This window comes from Alosa sapidissima, chromosome 16 (genome assembly GCF_018492685.1).
Source record: "Alosa sapidissima isolate fAloSap1 chromosome 16, fAloSap1.pri, whole genome shotgun sequence".
NCBI lineage: Eukaryota > Metazoa > Chordata > Actinopteri > Clupeiformes > Clupeidae > Alosa > Alosa sapidissima.
This window is the reverse complement of record NC_055972.1, coordinates 749,107-769,106: the sequence shown is the minus strand read 5'-3', so window position 1 is coordinate 769,106 and position 20,000 is coordinate 749,107. Positions and strand designations below refer to the sequence as shown.

Sequence of the window (20,000 nt, the reverse complement as noted above, 5' to 3'; positions counted from 1 at the left end):
GCTCTATTCTTTGTTCAATGAAGCATGAGACCAGTTTAATCCAGTCGAATTGCTCTATTCCATGTTCTTTCTTGTTGTTCTTTTCCAAGCCACTGATGCTTTTATATTTTTGCACCTTTATTTTTTTATAAGTCACATTTTGTCTTTGTCATGTTTATGTTTACATGTTTATGTTTTTGCACATTGACAGAGGCATTTGAAAGGTTGTGCCAGTTGGGATTTTAAACCATTTTCTTGTTCAGCTGGTCTGAAACCTTTTGTATTGTCTAATTGACTCTCAGTCCTTTTTAAATTATTTACTGTTTTATTTTGTAATCATGTTGTCAACATGTTTCAATGTGCGTCATTCTGTTAACTTAGTGCCTTTTCTACAGACAGCAATAAAAAGATTTTACTGTACTGGGTCCAGTTTGTCCTACTGATTTGTCTAGAGCGCAAACACGCAGGAGATGTCCTCCCTCGTCTTCCGTAAATTGGTTGCTTGGTAACGACTCAAACAACCGTCCTCCTGACAAGTGGAGCTCTTGAATAAGAGTGGGTTGTTTTCTTTTCTGTTTTAGTTTAACGCCAGTAGCCTATTAGCCATCGATATTTGTTTTTATCACTTCAGAAATGGATAATGAATTAGACGAAGAAACATTACAAGAGCTGTACGCGTGGATTGATAAAATACCTCTCTCCAGACCAAAGAGGAACATCACTAGAGACTTCAGCGACGGAGGTAGTGCTAGCCAATTAACGTTAAGGTTGTGGTCAAATCAACAACATGTGTAGATGTAGCTCTAGCCTAACTTACATGCTAGTCAAAAAATCAACAACTTTCTAATCGAAACGAATGTATTGTTTAGGCCATGAGCTACAACTATGTTAGCACTGCGACATATGACTTTAGCTTTATCTATTGAAACGCAACGTTAATGTTTGCACACCTGTTTTGCTTATGATGATTACTGGCCCGTTTGTCTCGCGTTACTGGACAAGTTTCAGTAAGTAAGTTTAACAGAAGCATGACTGGCGCATCGATGTTTATTTTTTCAGTGATGGCTGCGGAGGTCGTGAAACACTTTTTCCCCAAACTGGTGGAGCTCCACAACTACACACCGGCCAACTCCACCCAACAGAAGCTGAGTAACTGGAGCACCCTGAACAGGCAAGCCTGCCCAGTAGGCCTGAGCGCAGACAGTCATGAAAACAGCGCGCTGCTTATCTTGCGCCGCTACCCCACGCGGAGTCCCCGGGGAGCGGGCGGGAATGTGACACGGGGTCCTCTCAACTTGCTGCAATAACACAGGGACGTGAGAACGCGAGACAGACAGGCTTAGTGTAAAGCCTGTGATTTGACTCATATTGCAGGCATAACAGCTATTTATGACCGCAAATAATCGATTTGGGGCGAGAGAAAACATGGTTAAGATGAGGATTCTACTGAGCTAGCCCTTTTGATTTGTTTTGATCTGTCAGTGTTTGAGGTGTAAGTGGTCTCAGCAATCATATTACTGCAATACCCCAATGAACTTAAAGTAGTCATTAAGTGGTAATTTATAAAGAATGAGGCACCCAGTCACCGAATAGAGATATGGCTGACACTGTGCCTGTGTCTGGCTGCAGGAAGGTGTTTCCCAAGCTGAGTTTCCACGTTCCCGAGGAGGTGGTGCGCAGGATAGCCATGAGTGTGTCCGGCTTCATCGAGCCTGTCCTGTGCGCGCTGCGGGAGAGGATAGAGAGCAAGAGAATGGCCAGAGGGGGCGACAACATGCAGGTGTGTATGTGTGTGTCTGTCTCTGTGTATGTGTGTGTGGTTTAGTTGTTCATTTCTATCACTGCAAAGAGTTGCATCTGCAGGTTGCAGATTTTGGTGATATGACCTGGCTACATCCCTGTGTCATAATAATGTGTGTGTGCGTGTGTGTGTGTTGCCGTGCTGTTCTATTCTTCGTATGTGTGTGTGCGTGTGTGTGTGTGTGTGTGTGTGTGTGTGTGTGGTAATAATGTGTGTGTGTGTGTGTGTGTGTGGTAATAATGTGTGTGAGTCAGAACAGGTTGTTCTCGAGCAACTGCTGTAGCATTCTCATGATGAAATAGTGCTTTGCACCAAAAAGAACACAGGATGTTGACACACACACAGCTATCAGCAATCAAGCCGCTAATGCAACATGGAACTCTGATGAACAGTTCATGTGTAGCCTGGAGAACACCAGAGCGCATGGAACTCAGATGAACAGTTCATGTGTAGCCTGGAGAACATCAGAACACATGGAACTCAGATGAACAGTTCATGTGTAGCCTGGAGAACACCAGAACACATGGAACTCTGATGAACAGTTCATGTGTAGCCTGGAGAACACCAGAACACATGGAACTCTGATGAACAGTTCATGTGTAGCCTGGAGAACATCAGAACACATGGAACTCAGATGAACAGTTCATGTGTAGCCTGTAGGGCTGGGATGGTATGGATGTTTTCTTACCGTGGTCGGTAAGCAAGAAATTACTGTGGTTTTCCGATATACACCCCCCCCCCCCCCCCCCCCAAAAAAAAAAAAATACTATGGATTATGAATTTTGTGCCGCCCTCAGCCATCACAGCCAATGAAACTTTAGGCAGCTGCAGCAACTTCAAAGACCACTGGACCAAATGCTTCAGACATGAAGAGATAAGCACAAGGCTAACTGTTAAAGTCATGACACTTATGCTTATGTTACAACAGTAGGCTACCGCACGTTTTAATGGCTGCGTCAGGTTGTAACAAAGGTAGGTCCGAGGCTAGTCTAGACTTACATGTCGCTGTTAAGTTAAATTCTTAACAAACAAGAACAAAGGCTATTTTGTAATTCTTTCATGAACTAAACATCTATGACTCCTTTCTGGCCAAATTTCACAGCTTTCACGTTTAACAGCTTTATGTAAATGGAGTTTGAACGGAGAGAATAGAAAAGTGTTACGATTGCGCCAGTTCTCCCCTACTCTCACATAGTAAACAAATGGAATGTTGGAACATCGCGCTCCCCAACACACACGCGAAAGGTCGGGTTTGCTTCATCTTTTGATGATATGTTTTGAAGTTTTGTTTTGAAAACGGAGGGTTAGCCTACTTAACGTAACTGTGGTTCTCTGAGTATCAATGTCATAAGATGGTTCATCACATCACACATCATAACATTGCATAGGCCTACGTGTACACATGTGCAGGCCAATTATAGTGGGATTCAACTTCATGTAGCCTAGGCTAGCCACCTGCAGACGTCTAAGCTGACTGCATAACTCTGAGATTCTGCTACGTTTTCAAACCAGAATTGTGCATATGTCATGGTTGAAAACGTCAAAGTCGAATCACCCAAATGTTTTACAGATTTATTTTTTTTGCGGTGATGGCGGTGACAAGCTCAGACCCGCGGTAGGGGTCACGTGACCGCGGTATTGCGGTAATGCTGTTACCTTCCCAGCCCTAGTAGCCTGGAGAACACCAGAGCACATGGAACTCTGATGAACAGTTCATGTATAGCCTGGAGAACATCAGAACACTTGGAACTCTGATGAACAGTTCATGTGTAGCCTGGAGAACATCAGAACACTTGGAACTCTGATGAACAGTTCATGTGTAGCCTGGAGAACATCAGAACACATGGAACTCAGATGAACAGTTCATGTGTAGCCTGGAGAACATCAGAACACATGGAACTCTGATGAACAGTTCATGTGTAGCCTGGAGAACATCAGAACACATGTAATAAGTAAGGGATAATGGACTCCACGGTGGAGTCCGTTATCCGTTATCCCACCGTGTTGTCCGTTATCCCACCGTGTTGTCCATTATCCCACCGTGTTGTCCGTTATCCCACCGTGTTGTCCATTATCCCACCGTTATCCATTATCCCACCGTGTTGTCCGTTATCCCACCGTTATCCATTATCCCACCGTGTTGTCCATTATCCCACCGTTATCCATTATCCCACCGTGTTGTCCATTATCCCACCGTGTTGTCCATTATCTCACCGTTATCCATTATCCCACCGTGTTGTCCGTTATCCCACCGTGTTGTCCGTTATCCCACCGTGTTGTCCTTTATCCCACCGTGTTGTCCGTTATCCCACCGTGTTGTCCATTATCCCACTGTGTTGTCCATTATCCCACCGTGTTGTCCGTTATCCCACCGTGTTGTCCGTTATCCCGCTTATTCCACTGTTGCCACTTGCATTGTGTTCATTTCCTGTTACAATTTAAACGTTTTAATCGCTAAAACGGTCTTGTTTGTAGAACTACTTTCTTCCAACACATATCAACTAATTTCTCAACTCACAGGACAAACTGCCGTTATTAGTTCTAAATGGATGGTTGCTACGGCCAAAGGCCAGTCGTTAGTTCTATCTCTCCCGTTGTCAAGCGGGCGTATCCCAAGATTCTGATGAACTTCAGCTTTGAAACATCGCTATTTTACTTAGCCTGCCGTCATCCATCTAGCTAAAAGCCACCTCCGTCATATGCTACAATGTTGCAATGTTCTGAACGTCTGCATTTTACAGCTCGGATGCAACGTGACAGTTCATTTAAACTTCACAACAGGTCGGCGAATTAATATACAAGTGTGATACGGCCAAAAAAATGGATCTACTTCATAGGTGTGCAGATAACATACGGTTAATGGTCGTTCTAAATTACGTAGGACGATGGGAAATTCAACCAAGCAGTGGAATAACGTGGAATAAGAAGTCCAATAACTAACTCCATATTGTTTCTCTTGTCCTCCTCCAAGCAACTGGAGTACTACAGTGTCTCCCAAGAGAAGCCACACAAAGGTACACACACACACACACTATCACACACACACACACACACACGCACACACTATCACACACGCACACACTATCACACACACACACACACACGCACACACACACTATCACACACACACACACACGCACGCACTATCACACACACGCACACGCACACACTATCACACACACACACACACACTATCACACGCACACACACACTATCACACACACACACACACACACACACTATCACGCACACACACGCACACACACGCACTATCACACACACACACACACACACACACACTCACACACACACACACACACGCACACACACACACACACACACACAATCACACACACACACACACGCACGCACACACACACACACACACACACACACTATCACACACACACACTATCACACACACACGCACACACACACACACACACACACACACTATCACACGCACACACACACACACTATCACACACACACACACGCACGCACACACACACACACTATCACACACACACGCACACACACACACACACACACACACACACACTATCACACACACACACACACACACACACACACACACACACACACACACACACTATCACACACACACACACACACACTATCACACACACACACTATCACACACCTCCTGCAGATGACCCTGTAGCACTGACTCTGGCCCCTGCTGTGGCCCCTGCGCTGACCGATAATACAATTTAAGAGTTTGGTTCCAAAATGCTATTTCTCCGTTTTTAAAAACATTAAAAAGTCAGACTATTTAACTGTGTATTTGAGGTAATATCAGTGAAATTGCAGTTGTGTTGTTTTGATTGAGTAAAGGTATATTAAATAACAATACCCTATTACAGTTCTACTGAAATTACTCAGAAAACATAATGGGAAAAAATGATTTATGAAAATTCATTAAAATGGTGGATATAGCGTTTTGGAACCAGTCTTCAATCATTACAGTTTTTCTCGATCGTTTTGATACCTGTGTCAACTCTGACATCACGTTCTCAAAACAGTTAACACCCGTGTCTGAACAAAAGCACTCTGGACAAAATGACACATTTTGCTTGCAAAAGGCTGTTACTCTCTCAAAACACTTAAAACATGCAGCAAAAGCAAATCTTGCCTTCAAACACTACAACTTGTTGCCAATTCAAAAACACTCTTTAATCAATCATTACACACTGGACAACAAAATGCAAAATCTAGTTCTCAAAATGAGCATTTTTGCTATGTCTGTTCCATTACTTTCTCATTTTTCTGGTATCAGAAAAAAACTGTGAAAAGACAAAATGTACTAAATAAAAAAATAATTTATTCATTCCTCCCAAGATGTAACTGCCATTGACATGTAAGACATACAGTAAATTACTAGCAAGATACAGTAAATTTCATTGAACTACAACTTGTCATTTTTCATCGAAATAGACCTACAGTAAATACCTTTTGTACTGTTTTCTCCACCAAATAGGCAATACAGTACTTTGTCTAAATGTGCATTAGATCCATACTTGCAAATAGTAACACAGAACAGACATCTCTTATGTATAATGAATGATTGCTGATTGAAGAATTGTGCAAAGGAGTTTCACACAGGTGTATCAGATATTCAGACTTATGCAAGGAATCTATACCACCTGTGAAAAGATGTTTTCCTTTTGTTTAGCATGGGAAAACCAATAGAGTTTGGGGCTTTTGAATGACACCTGTGTTAACTGTTTTGCAAAAGGGTGTGAGAAATGTGTGAACCCAATGAAAATGTGTGAACACATTCGCAAGAGATTACTTCTGCTGTGCAAAGAAAGTAGTCATGAAGACCAAGTGGACTCCAGTTTACTTAAGCAGGTAAAAGCAATCGAGAAAAACTGTAATTTCTTACGATGATATAGTATATAAGTATATATATACTCTTTTGATCCCGTGAGGGAAATTTGGTCTCTGCATTTATCCCAATCCGTGAATTAGTGAAACACACTCAGCACACAGTGAACACACAGTGAGGTGAAGCACACACTAATCCCGGCGCAGTGAGCTGCCTGCAACAACAGCGGCGCTCGGGAAGCAGTGAGGGGTTAGGTGCCTTACTCAAGGGCACTTCAGCCGAGCCTACTGGTCGGGGTTCGAACCGGCAACCCTCCGGTTACAAGTCCGAAGCGCTAACCAGTGGGCCACGGCTGCCCCACAAAAGCTGATGCAAAAGGCGGAGCTAACATTGTAGTCGGATTCATAAACGCGATCCACCCATAGATCCACCCATTGATCCACCAACTCAATTGATTCAATATAGACCTAGTTTGGTGAAGCCACAGCAGGTTCTGTTGAGTGCTATTCAGGTGATTTAAATATCATGTGGAGGCTATCCTTGATGCTATTGCTATTCAGGTGATTTAAAGATCATGTGTAGGCTAGCCTTGATGCTATTGCTATGCAGGTGATTTAAAGATCATGTGTAGGCTAGCCTTGATGCTATTCAGGTGATTTAAAGATCATGTGTAGGCTAGCCTTGATGCTATTGCTATTTAGGTGATTTAAAGAACATGTGTATGCTAGCCTTGATGCTATTCAGGTGATTTAAAGATCATGTGTAGGCTAGCCTTGATGCTATTGCTATTTAGGTGATTTAAAGAACATGTGTATGCTAGCCTTGATGCTATTGCTATTCAGGTGATTTAAAGATCATGTGTAGGCTAGCCTTGATGCTATTGCTATTCAGGTGATTTAAAGATCATGTGTAGGCTAGCCTTGATGCTATTCAGGTGATTTAAAGATCATGTGTAATCTAGCCTTGATGCTATTGCTATTCAGGTGATTTAAAGATCATGTGTAGGCTAGCCTTGATGCTATTCAGGTGATTTAAAGATCATGTGTAGGCTAGCCTTGATGCTATTGCTATTAAGGTGATTTAAAGATCATGTGTAGGCTAGCCTTGATGCTATTGCTATTCAGGTGATTTAAAGATCATGTGTAGGCTAGCCTTGATGCTATTCAGGTGATTTAAAGATCATGTGTAATCTAGCCTTGATGCTATTGCTATTCAGGTGATTTAAAGATCATGTGTAGGCTAGCCTTGATGCTATTGCTATTCAGGTGATTTAAAGATCATGTGTAGGCTAGCCTTGATGCTATTCAGGTGATTTAAAGATCATGTGTAGGCTAGCCTTGATGCTATTCAGGTGATTTAAAGATCATGTGTAGGCTAGCCTTGATGCTATTCAGGTGATTTAAAGATCATGTGTAGGCTAGCCTTGATGCTATTCAGGTGATTTAAAGATCATGTGTAGGCTAGCCTTGATGCTATTGCTATTCAGGTGATTTAAAGATCATGTGTAGGCTAGCCTTGATGCTATTTAGGTGATTTAAAGATCATGTGTAGGTTATCCTTGATGCTATTGCTATTGCTATTGCTATTGCTATTCAGGTGATTTAAAGATCATGTGTAGGCTATTGCTATTATTTGTAGTCTACTGTCTTTGCCTTTTTCGTCCCCCTCTGATCAAAACACTGGCCCCCCACTGGCCCCTGCAGTAACATTGGTCCAGAACCACCACTGCACCACAGCACACACACACACACACACACTCACACACACACACACACACACACACACTCACACACACACACACACACTGGCAGAGTGGTGTAACTACACAGGGGGATTTCCTGTGATTAAAATCACCTTAATGAATAAATGAGATTGTCCCAAGCTGACCTGCCTGCACAGACACACACACACACACACACAATAAACACACACACACACGCATACACATACACATACACACACACACACACGCATACACATACACACACACACACACACAATAAACACACACACACTCACACACCAGACTGGGGTGATGATGCTGTTGCGTTGGGTCAGTCCAGCAGGGGGGTTATACCTGTGTGTGTGTGTGTGTGTGTGTGTGTGTGTGTGTAGAGTGAATGAATTAAACTGTTCGCACAGCAGTGTTGTAGTACTCGAGTCCGAATCATGAGCTAAATTTAGAGACTCTTGACTTGACTTGGACTTTAGCACTGAATGACTCGGACTCGTACATTCAGACTATACAGACTCGGAAAATGAGACGAGGGCTTTTTTTTTGACTCGGCTTTTTTTTGTAATGTCATTAGGCTATAATTGTAATATGTTATTAGAATATTATTTGGTATATGATTTTAATATCTAAATTATTTTTAGTATTAATATTAGTGCAATGGAATATTACTGCTTCATGTCACATACATCACACATCACGCCATGTTCCTACAATAACAGAGGTTAACTTGTGGCGCCAAATGCCTGGAGACATGAATGCCCCGAAGGTTGTCCGTTAATAGTGACTGGACTCGGACTGGACTCGGATGAGTAGTGGACTCGACTCGGACTTAAATTTTTTTTAATGACTCGGACTTGAACACTGGAGACTCAAACCTGGACTCAGACTTGAGGCATAGTGACTTGCCTACAACACTGCAGCATAGTGCATGTGTTGTGGTGAGCGTATGTCTCCTAGGGGAATGTGTGTGTGTGTGTTTTATAGATGTACAGTATGTTGTGGCCATGAGTCTCCCACGCTTCACGTCTGTATTGCGGTGGTGTGTGAGTATGTGGTGTGTATTCAGGTAGTGTGTGTGTGTGTGTGTGTGTGTGTGTGTATGTAGTGATTAGGGATGTCCCGATCCGATATTTGGATCGGATCGGCCGCCGATATTAGCAAAAAATATGGGATCGGCCTGCACAGGAAAATCCCGATCCGGACTCCCGATCCAGTTTGTTTTCAAAACTCCGGTCCGTGTTTTCGAGCGCACTGATGTAGGTAATCCATTCCAGTTTTTTTCAGCTTTTCCCCCAAATCCGGTCCGCGTTTTTCAGCACACCTAGCGACCTGTCCAGCATCCCACTTGTCTGTGCATGTCCCACTAAGAATTTAAAAGTTATCGAGCAAACATTTCATGTCACAGTTGAATTAATAGCCTATAGCCTAATGTTAACCGCGACCGCGAGTGTCCGCGAGACCCTCTTACTAATGGCTTCTACATACCTGACGCACCCGACCGGTAGCGCGACAATGTGACGTCAAAATGACGTAGATCTCTCTGGCGCGCCAGGGTTTTGGCCGTGTAGCGCGAGGTAGCGCACCACTCATTTTTTTTCAGACGGGCGCGACAAGGCGGAAACAGGAAGATGGACTAGTTTGAGGGCAAGCGAGTTGCAGTGTTTTGTTACAGTCGTGAATTTTTAATAGTTTGCTAGATAAGTTAACAAAGTTACCAGTGAGAGTTGCAACACATGGAATTAAGAGGAAAGAATAGAAACGATTTCTTTTCAAACAAAGTATATCTATTAAGGCCTGAACAAAATCTCTTTCCACTTCAGGAAATTACACAAACTCAGCCAGCTGCTAGCTAGCTAGCCAGCTAACTAAACTGTTTAAATTATTAAAATTTCCCTCGGGATGACTAAAGTACCTATCTATATATCCATCTATCTATCTATCTATCTATCTACCTGTGCACACACCTTGGAAACTACATGATCATGATGATGGTAGTTGTGAATAGTAGCAACCAAAGTCTGAAGTACCATCACAGGCTAGCTACTGGTGTTTCTTACTGCAGCTTCTTTTGCTGTGTAAGTAGTTAATGTTAGTCTTTTCACAACAGCGACACCTCTGTTCAGGAGAATATTGCAACTAGTGTTGCGACCACCACGCGCGAGTATAAATGGTTACGGCGCTTCTGTGACGTCACATTGTCGCGCTACTGGTCGGGTGCGTCGAGTATGTGGGACGTTTAAGGCCCCTATGCATGTTGCTGCTGACAGCTTTGCCTGTCTAACGAATGTTATCTCCACGATTTAAGATTTTTGTGTAATGTATAGGCACAGCTCGCACTTTAATTTCCCTATTTTTACAATCGGCTAGCCTAACAAACGCATTTAATTTCAAAAAGCAACCTGGTCAATCGCTAACAACTAAGTGCACCTAGGCCTACAACTCTACACATCCAAAAGGGTAGAAACTTCCAGTAGGCCATCATAACTTTTTTTACCGTTTAGTCTGTGCATCGGCGCAGCCTACGACGATGTGAATTAATGACAGCTATTGTCGCGGTAAACTTAAGCTCCTGTCTCTAAATAGTGTAGATAGGCCTTGCTATGTTGCTTGATTTTCTGTAATAAATGCAGCCTGTAGCCTAGGTTACTTCAGCAAACCCAGACCAGTTGTGGCATCAGTTTCGCTTTTAAAACGCAGAGGGGCTTTTTAGCGCAGTCTCACTTATCATTGATGAGCACAGGAGCAGGCTGACACCTGAGCATGTTGAAATGATCACTTTTGTGAAGAAGAATCTCCCCATCATGCTCAGACTGCAGCCACGGCAAACAGTAGAAATTGAAGGGAGCATGGAGATGGAGCAGTAAAGTGTGGAGGAGATAGCAATACTGTAGAAGGCGTGACAGTTATTTGGGTTGTTATAGCCAATTCAGTGTGTGTGGCAAGTGTATTTAAACATCATGGCTTCCCACACTTGAAAAGGGAAGGACTTGACCAGACTCAGGATTTCACTCGTTGTTCAATTTATTTGACCAGTAAACAAGCAAGGTGAAAAACCTTTAAACATACAACAAAAAAAAAATAAACAATTTAAATAAAGTTTAGCATTTTCCATCAAATACAAAAAAGCACAACAAAGTAAATTTAAATAAGGCAATTTTAAACATAAACAATGAAATGGTTAATTTATCAGCCCAGGCAAAGTGTGGCAAACAGTATAGATATATTACCAATTAGGCATTAAATTAGCAGAAAGCCAGTTCAAACCCATTTTAATTTAACCTGTTTTACCTTATGTTTAACCTAGATTTCTATACAGATTTTATACACAATATGACATGTATTCCAATCATAATTTTAACGAAATGAAATTAAGCATTCAGACCGTTTTACTGTAAATTAGCATAACCATTACTGTGCAGGAAATAATCTTAGTTGAAGATTAAGGTTTAATAAATAGTTTAAACAGCTCATAATTAACTTCAACCTATAAACAGGCAATTCATCTCAAATCAACAGACAACACATTTCACTTGTCCATAGACAGACTACTACGTAGCCAGCAATCACATTTAAACAGCGTCCAGAGTCCAATAAATACATTTGAGCGTACCGGTAGCCCTTTTGATCTTTTCCTTTTGCCCATGAGCTTTAATTCCGCGATCCTTCAGCAATTTCTCCTTTTTCTTCTGCTCTTAGCTGCGTTGCAAACAAGTGAACAAACTCGCGTCGCTTCATTGTCTGGGGGTTTCTGCCGTGTGCGGCTAATTAGTCTGATTTCGCTCACCTGCTGAAGCGCGCTGTGGAGCTGCACGCTCACCGCTACGCGCCTGTAGCAGCAAGGCCGCTGTCACATGCACCCGCACGCAGGCACACCTCCCGGCAGATCGCCGCGACAGTGTGTGTGGTAACTATTTTCTACTCAGGTTTTGTGTGTGTTGCTTTTATATATAATTTTATATTGTTTACACTGATGGCTTTTTTAAGCCTTGGTTTACACTCTTGAGCAGAGCACTGATGCCAATTCAGTTTGTGTGGTTAATTGACTATTTATTTTCTACTCAGTTTTTCTGTGTGTTTTGCTTTTTTTATACAGTTTACTATATTGTTTGCACTGATGGCTTTTTAAGCCTTGGTTTACACTCTTGTTGTTCAAGAGCAGAGCACTGATGCCAATTCAGTTTGTGTGGTTAATTGACTATTTATTATTTTGTGTTTATTTAACCCTGTTAAGAATAAACAGGTCAGCTTCTCATTACCAACCACTGTGGTTTATTCAAACTAACCTAATTAAGTTGGCTAGTTGTTCTTAAGAGTAAAACCCTTTTCAACATGAGTATAACAACAAAATAAGTAAATATCTTTAATCTTTAATACATGCTTGGATCGGCCGGTATCGGTATCGGCCGATGCTAAAAGCTACAATATCGGTATCGGATCGGAAGTGCAAAAAGCTGGATCGGGACATCCCTAGTAGTGATGTGTGTGTTGTGGTGTGTGTTATTGTGACATGTGTCTGTCTGTTGAGTATGTGTTGTGTTGGGGAGTGTTTGTGTGTGTGTGTGTGTGGAGTAGGTCTATGTGTTCCGTTGTGTTTGTGACTGGTAAGAGTTTTGCGGGTGTGTGTGTTCTCTTGATGTATGTGTGAGTGAATCTGACGCTGCTTACATGTGTGTTAGTGAGACTGGTGCTGCCGATGTGTGTGTGTGTGTGTGTGCGTGCGTGTGTGTGCGTGTGTGTGTGTGTGTGTGCGTGTTAGTGAGACTGGTGCTGCCGATGTGTGTGTGTGCGTGCGTGTGTGTGCATGTGTGTGTGTGTGTGTTAGTGAGACTGGTGCTGCCGATGTGTGTGTGTGTGTGTGCGTGCGTGCGTGCGTACGTGTGTGTGTGTGTGCGTGTTAGTGAGACTGGTGCTGCCGATGTGTGTGTGTGTGTGTGTGTGTGTGCGTGCGTGTGTGTGCGTGCGTGCGTGCGTGTGCGTGTGTGCGTTAGTGAGACTGGTGCTGCCGATGTGTGTGTGTGTGTGTGCGTGCGTACGTGCGTGTGTGTGTGTGTGTGTGTTAGTGAGACTGGTGCTGCCGATGTGTGTGTGTGTGCGTGCGTGCGTGCGTGTGTGCGTGTTAGTGAGACTGGTGCTGCCGATGTGTGTGTGTGTGTGTGTGTTGTGGTGAGGAGACTGCTGTCCTAGCGTTTCTTCAGTGCTTGCTCAGAAGGGGTTTTCCCTGAGTCTGCGGCGGCAGCAGCAGCAGGGGTCGCTGAGGTCACCTGAAGGTCACGCAGCTGCTGCTGAGGTCACCTGAAACCAGCAGTGGGGATGCTCCTGATTGGACCAGAGCAGCAGTGGGGATGCTCCTGATTGGACCAGAGCAGCAGTGGGGATGCTCCTGATTGGCTGGGACCAGAGCAGCAGTGGGGATGCTCCTTATTGGACCAGAGCAGCAGTGGGGATGCTCCTGATTGGACCAGAGCAGCAGTGGGGATGCTCCTGATGAAGACGGTGATGTGGCTGGCAGAGCTGAAGAGTATGATGATGATGATGATGATGATGATGAAGATTGGTTGACGGGAACGTGCCTTTTCCTATCCTGCAGCAGAAAATGCCCAGGCCCAGGCTCAGGTCCAGCAGCTGAAACATCTTCTGCGCACTCAGCAGCTGGCCCAGACAGACACCACAAGGCAGCCAGCCACACATCTTGTCATCGTGTGTGTGTGTGTGTCAGAGTCAAACCAACACAAAGAGCTAGCCTTTGTCAGCTTTTCTTGTTTTCCTTGTCACTGAGGTTAGTGTCTAATAAAACGTGTGATCCTGTAAGTCTCAGGAACTGCAGTTTAGTGTGTGAGCTGTGCATGCAGCCATGGCTTGTGTTTTTGGAGTGAATTGCTGAGAGTGTTTTTGGAGTGAGTGTGTTGAGAGTGTTTTTGGAGTGAGTGTGTTGAGAGTGTTTTTGGAGTGAGTGTGTTGAGAGTGTTTTTGGAGTGAGTTGTTGAAGTTCCAAGGAGTACTAATACACACACAGAGCAGGAAATCAAACCCTCTGATAACAGAACTAACACACACACACACACACACACACAGAGCAGGAAAACAAGCCCTCTGATAACAGAACACACACACACACACAGAGCAGGAAAACAAGCCCTCTGATAACAGAACACACACACACACACACAGAACTCTTTGTCTCGTCATTGCTGCCTCGTCTGCTCTCATTCTGACCTCATTCATCTCCATGAGCTTCCTATCCCAACTAATACTATAACTCCCTCCCTCTCTCTCTCCCTCCCCCTCTCTCTCCCTCCCCCTCTGTCTCTCTGTCCTTCTCTCTCTCTCCCTCCCTTCCTCTCTCTCTCCCTCCCCCTCTGTCTCTCTGTCCTTCTCTCTCTCTCTCCCTCTGTTCTTCTCTCTTCTCTCTCCATTCTCTCACACATCTCCCCACTATTCCAGACTTCAGAGGGTTTCCCATCTGAGACACCTCGTCCCCCCCCCACACACACATAAACATACACACACACACATACACACAAACATACACACACACAAACATACACACACACACCTCGCCTCTCTCAGTCCAACCCCCCCCCCCCACACACACACACACACACAAACATACACACACACACACACATAAACACACACACCTCGCCTCTCTCAGTCCAACCCCCCCCCCCCCCCCCCCACACACACACACACACACAAACATACACACACATAAACACACACACCCACACACATAAACACACACACCTCATCTCTCTCAGGCCAACCCTACAGACTTTCCTTTCTCTTTCCTATCACTCTCTCATCACTCTCTCATCACTCTCTCACTGTCCCTCTTTTAATCCCTCTCTCTATCTCTCTCTCTCTCAATCTTTCTCTCACAGAACTTCTTTATTTGCTCACTGTTAATGGAACTCAGAAGGCAGAATTGGCCTCTTTGTAAGTGAGGACATCTTAAGTGTAACATCCCCATCTCTCTCCTGTGTGTGTGTGTGTGTGTGTGTGTGTGAGACTCCCTTCCCAGCTGTTTTTAATAGAGATCTCAAAAGGTCAGACAGACATCAGTCACATCGTGACTCAAAGTTCCTTTGCCTTCAGAGCCAAGTAGGACACACACACACACACACACACACACAAAAGAAGGAGTGTGTGTGAATGTCTTCAGCTGTGAATGCATTTGTGTGTGTGTGTGTGTGTGCATGAGAGAGGATGTGTGTCTGAGGTTGTCTGTGTGTGTGTGTGTGTGTGTCTGTGTGTGTGTGTGTGTGTGTGGGGGTGTGTGTGTGTGTGTATGTGTGTTTGGGAGTATGAGTGTGTGTGTGCATTAGAGAGGATATGTGTCTGAGGTTGTCTGTGTGTGTGTGTGTGTGTGTGTGGGTATGTGTGTTTGGGAGTATGAGTGTGTGTGTGTGTGTGTGTGTGTGTGTGCATTAGAGAGGATATGTGTCTGAGGTTGTCTGTGTGTGTGTGTGTGTGGGTATGTGTGTTTGGGAGTATGAGTGTGTGTGTGTGTGTGTGTGTGTGTGTGCATTAGAGAGGATATGTGTCTGAGGTTGTCTGTGTGTGTGCAACAGGGAGTGTGTATGTTTATGTGTTTGCAACCAGGATTGTGTGTCTGTTTGTGTGTTTGGGAATGTGTGAGTCAGGGCTGTGTGAGGGAGGGAGGGAGTGTGTGTGTGTGTGTGTATGTGTGTGTGTGTGTGTTGGTTTGAGAATGTGTGTTTGTGTTTGGGAGTGTGTGTGTCTGTGTTTGGGAGGCTGTGTGTGTGTGTATGTGTTTGGGAGTATGTGTGTGTGTTCGTGTGTGTGTGTGTGTTTGGGAGTGTGTGTGTGTGTGTGTTTGGGAGTGTGTGTGTGTGTGCGTTTGGGAGTGTGTGTGTTTGGGAGTGTGTGTGTGTGCGTTTGGGAGTGTGTGTGTGTTTGGGAGTGTGTGTGTGTGTGTGTTTGGGAGTGTGTGTGTGTTTGGGAGTGTGTGTGTGTGTGTTTGGGAGTGTGTGTGTATGTTTGGGAGTGTGTTTGTGTGTGTTTGGGAGTGTGTGTGTGTGTGTGTTTGGGAGTGTGTGTGTGTGTGTTTGGGAGTGTGTGTGTGTACGTATGTTTGGGAGTGTGTGTGTGTTTGGGAGTGTGTGTGTGTGTGTGTTTGGGAGTGTGTGTGTGTGTGTTTGGGAGTGTGTGTGTGTGTGTGTTTGGGAGTGTGTGTGTGTTTGGGAGTGTGTGTGTGTTTGGGTGTGTGATAGACAGGTCAGTGGAAATGAACTGCATCCCTCAGGTCTTCTTCTTATTCTTCTTCTCGCTCTCTCTCCCTCTCTCTCTCCTCTTTCCCTCTCTCTCTCTCTCTCTCTCCCTCTTTCCTCTCTCTCTCTCTCTCTCCCTCTCTCTCTCTCTCTCTCTCTCTCTCTCTCCTCTCTCTCTCCCTCTCTCCTCTCTCCCTCTCTCTCTCCTCTCTCCCTCTCTCTCTCCTCTCTCTCTCCCTCTCTCCTCTCTCCCTCTCTCTCTCCTCTCTCCCTCTCTCTCCTCTCTCTCTCCCTCTCTCCTCTCTCTCCCTCTCTCTCTCCTCTCTCTCTCCCTCTCTCCTCTCCTCTCTCTCTCTCCCTCTCTCCTCTCTCCCTCTCTCTCCTCTCTCAAATTCAAATTCAAATATGCTTTATTGGCACGACAAACCATATGATGCATTGCCAAAGCGTTCACAGGAATAATAATAATTAAAGAAAATACAAATACAAATGATATAAACATGTACAAACATTGTTACACTTCGTCACACACACACACACACACACAGCACGTCACAACCATGCAAGACCATTGTCTGTACACGTGCATAGGAAAACCAAGACAGGACAAAACAAAACAAAACAAACAGGAGACATGGTGTAACAGACTGGGGCTGGGGAGCAGTGTTATGTTGAAGGGTGGAGGTAGTGGGGTGATTATCTTAAGTAATGCCTTCTCTCAGGTTATGGAGTGAGGACACATAACTGGCTGCCAGTATGCATGTGCTGGTGTCCTCACCCAAAACTACAGCAAGTTTTTTCTGTTCCTCCAGTTTTGTGGGAATGATGTTGTTCAAAATGGTGAAATATTTGTCTCTTTGGGACCGATATTTGTCACAGTGTAGCAGAAAGTGCACCTCTGACTCCACCTCCCCTGTCATACAGTGACCACATGTCCTTTGCTCTTTGGGCAGCCATGACTTCTTGTGCCTGCCTTTCTCTATGGCTAGACTGTGGTCACTCAGCCTGTACTTGGTGAGGATCTGTCTCTGCTTCGTATCTCTGACAGTGTGGAGATACTCTGCCAATTGATAGTCTTTTCGTATGCCAATGTAACATTCTAGTTTGTGTTGTAATTTTGTTTCTTTCTTCCAGTGTTCCAAATAAGAATTCTTGTTGTTCTTGTTAATTTGGTTGATTCTGATTGGTGGTTGGGAAGCAGTGCTGGTCTGGACAATTTGTGGGTTAGGGGTTATTGGGTTAGTTAAATCCGAGACCAACTGACATAGGGGACTGGGCTTAGGGCTGAGCTCTTGGGATTTAAGTGCTTTAAAATGTAGTGAATTTTGAGGGCTTAATTTTAGATGAATCCAGAATTTTAGTGATCGTTTTTGGATATTAATCAATAGTGGAAATCGGCCTAATTCTGCCCTGCTAGCATTTGTGGGTACTTTTCTTTGGATATGTAACAAATTTCTACAGAATTCAGCATGCAGGGCTTCTATTGGGTGTTTGTCCCATCTAGAGTAGTCGTGCTTACTGAGTGGACCCCATATTTCACTTCCATAAAGTGCAATTGGCAAAATTACTGTGTCAAATATTTTGGACCAGATTTTAATTGGTATATCTATTTGATGAAAAGTTCTTTTTATTGCATAAAATGCTCGTCGTGCTTTTTCTTTTAGTGCATTCACTGCAAGACCAAAGTTTCCAGAGGCGTTCATTTTTAAGCCAAGGTAGTTATAAGAAGTAACATTCTCTAGGGCGGTGTTACCTAAAGTAAAGAGGTGTCTGGTTCCCTGAGGTCTGGGATGCTTCTGGAAGATCATAACTTTAGATTTATCCAAATTGACTGTCAGGGCCCAGTTCTGACAGTACTGCTCTAGCAGGTCCAGGTGCTGCTGTAGGCCCTGTTCAGTGGCCGACAGCAGCACCAGGTCATCCGCAAAGAGCAGGGATTTGACTTCCGTGTCCAACAGGGTGAGCCCAGGTGTTGCAGATTGTTCCAATAACACCGCTAACTCATTTATATAGATATTGAACAAGGTTGGACTCAAGCTGCAACTCTGTCTCACCCCACGCCCTTGAGTGAAGTATTCAGTTCTTTTGTTGCCAATGTTACGCCACACTTATTGCCCAAATAAATTGATTTGATGATGTTATACATTTTACCCCCTATACCACTTTGTAGGATTTTGAAATACAATCCTTCATGCCAGATTGAATCGAAAGCTTTTTTAAAATCAATAAAACACGCAAATATTTTCCCCTTACTTTTTTGGTGAACATTTTGGTTTATCAGGGTATGGAGGGTGTAAATATGATCTGTAGTGCGGCAATTTGGTAAGAAGCCAATTTGATTTTTACTCAAGACATTGTGTTCAATAAGGAAGGCCTGTAAACGGGCGTTGAGGATACAGCAGAATACCTTCCCCAGGTTACTGCTCACACAGATGCCTCGGTAGTTATTAGGGTCAGATTTGTCTCCACTCTTATGTATTGGGGATATAAGCCCCCTGTTCCAGACATCAGGGAAGCAACCAGCTTGAAAAACAAGATTAAATAACTTGAGGAGAGCCATTTGTAGAATGGGTGGGCTGAATTTCAACATTTCTGTCCGGATACTATCAGGACCACAAGCTTTTTCAGGCTTGAGCTTTTTAAGATTTTTTATGAGTTCATCACTTGAGATGCTGTGATCAAGTGGATTTTGGTGAACACAAATGGCCTCTTCAAGCTTTTGAAGGTTTAATTTGATATGTTTTTGTTCTTTAGTGATGTCATCTGGCATAGGTTTGTACAGGTTTTGGTAAAATGTTTTCCAGGTGTCTGGATTTTGAATTGCCAATTCTTTTGGTGGGGAATTGTTTAAATGATTCCAACTCTCCCAGAAAGTGTTGGTTTGGAGAGAGCCCTCGATTTCTTGTAGCGTTTTGTTGTAGTATTGTTGTTTTTTCTTTTTAATTGTTAATTTGTAATCTTTTAGGGCTTCAGAATAATTTTGTCTCAGACAGGTATTTTTTGGTCATGGTGTTTTTTGTTTGATAATTGCCTGAGATTTTTCCGTTTCTCTATACATTCATGGTCAAACCATTTTTCTTTTGATGGTTTTCTTTTCTTACAGTTTTTCAGCAGGTTTGCCATTTTGGCGGCTCTGTTATATATATTGGAGATTTCCTCCGCTGCCAGATTGACATCATCACTATTGGGTCTGAATTGTTTTAAAAGGAACATGTTAATATTGTTAGTAATTTCAACCGAATTGATTGCTTTATGAAATTCAGTCACACTGTCAGATTTCCATTTATATTTCTGATTTAATTGGATTAATTTGGAGGGGATTTGTATAGATGTTTTGTCGTTCATGCTTTTCAAGAATGTGGTTATCTGGCAGTGATCTGAAAAGGGAGACTGTGGTCTTAC

General features: G+C 43.6%; 2 protein-coding genes across 2 annotated transcripts in view; both read left to right on the top strand.

The window, feature by feature from the left end:
* adam8a (ADAM metallopeptidase domain 8a) overlaps nt 1-404 on the top strand; it is an 18,811-nt gene extending 18,407 nt beyond the window's left edge. The window contains exon 23 of the mRNA XM_042065799.1: nt 1-404. This exon is cut by the window's left edge and continues 977 nt beyond it. The gene's annotated coding sequence lies outside the window, so the exon portion shown is untranslated.
* A 91-nt stretch (nt 405-495) lies between these two features.
* Nucleotides 496-20,000, top strand: part of spef1 (sperm flagellar 1) — a 33,682-nt gene continuing 14,177 nt past the window's right edge. Inside the window, exons 1-4 of the mRNA XM_042065800.1 lie at nt 496-721; nt 1,039-1,150; nt 1,609-1,759; nt 4,752-4,794. Coding sequence (XP_041921734.1) covers nt 613-721; nt 1,039-1,150; nt 1,609-1,759; nt 4,752-4,794 — 415 coding nt within the window. The 5' untranslated portion in view covers nt 496-612. The remainder of the gene's footprint in view (nt 722-1,038; nt 1,151-1,608; nt 1,760-4,751; nt 4,795-20,000) is intronic.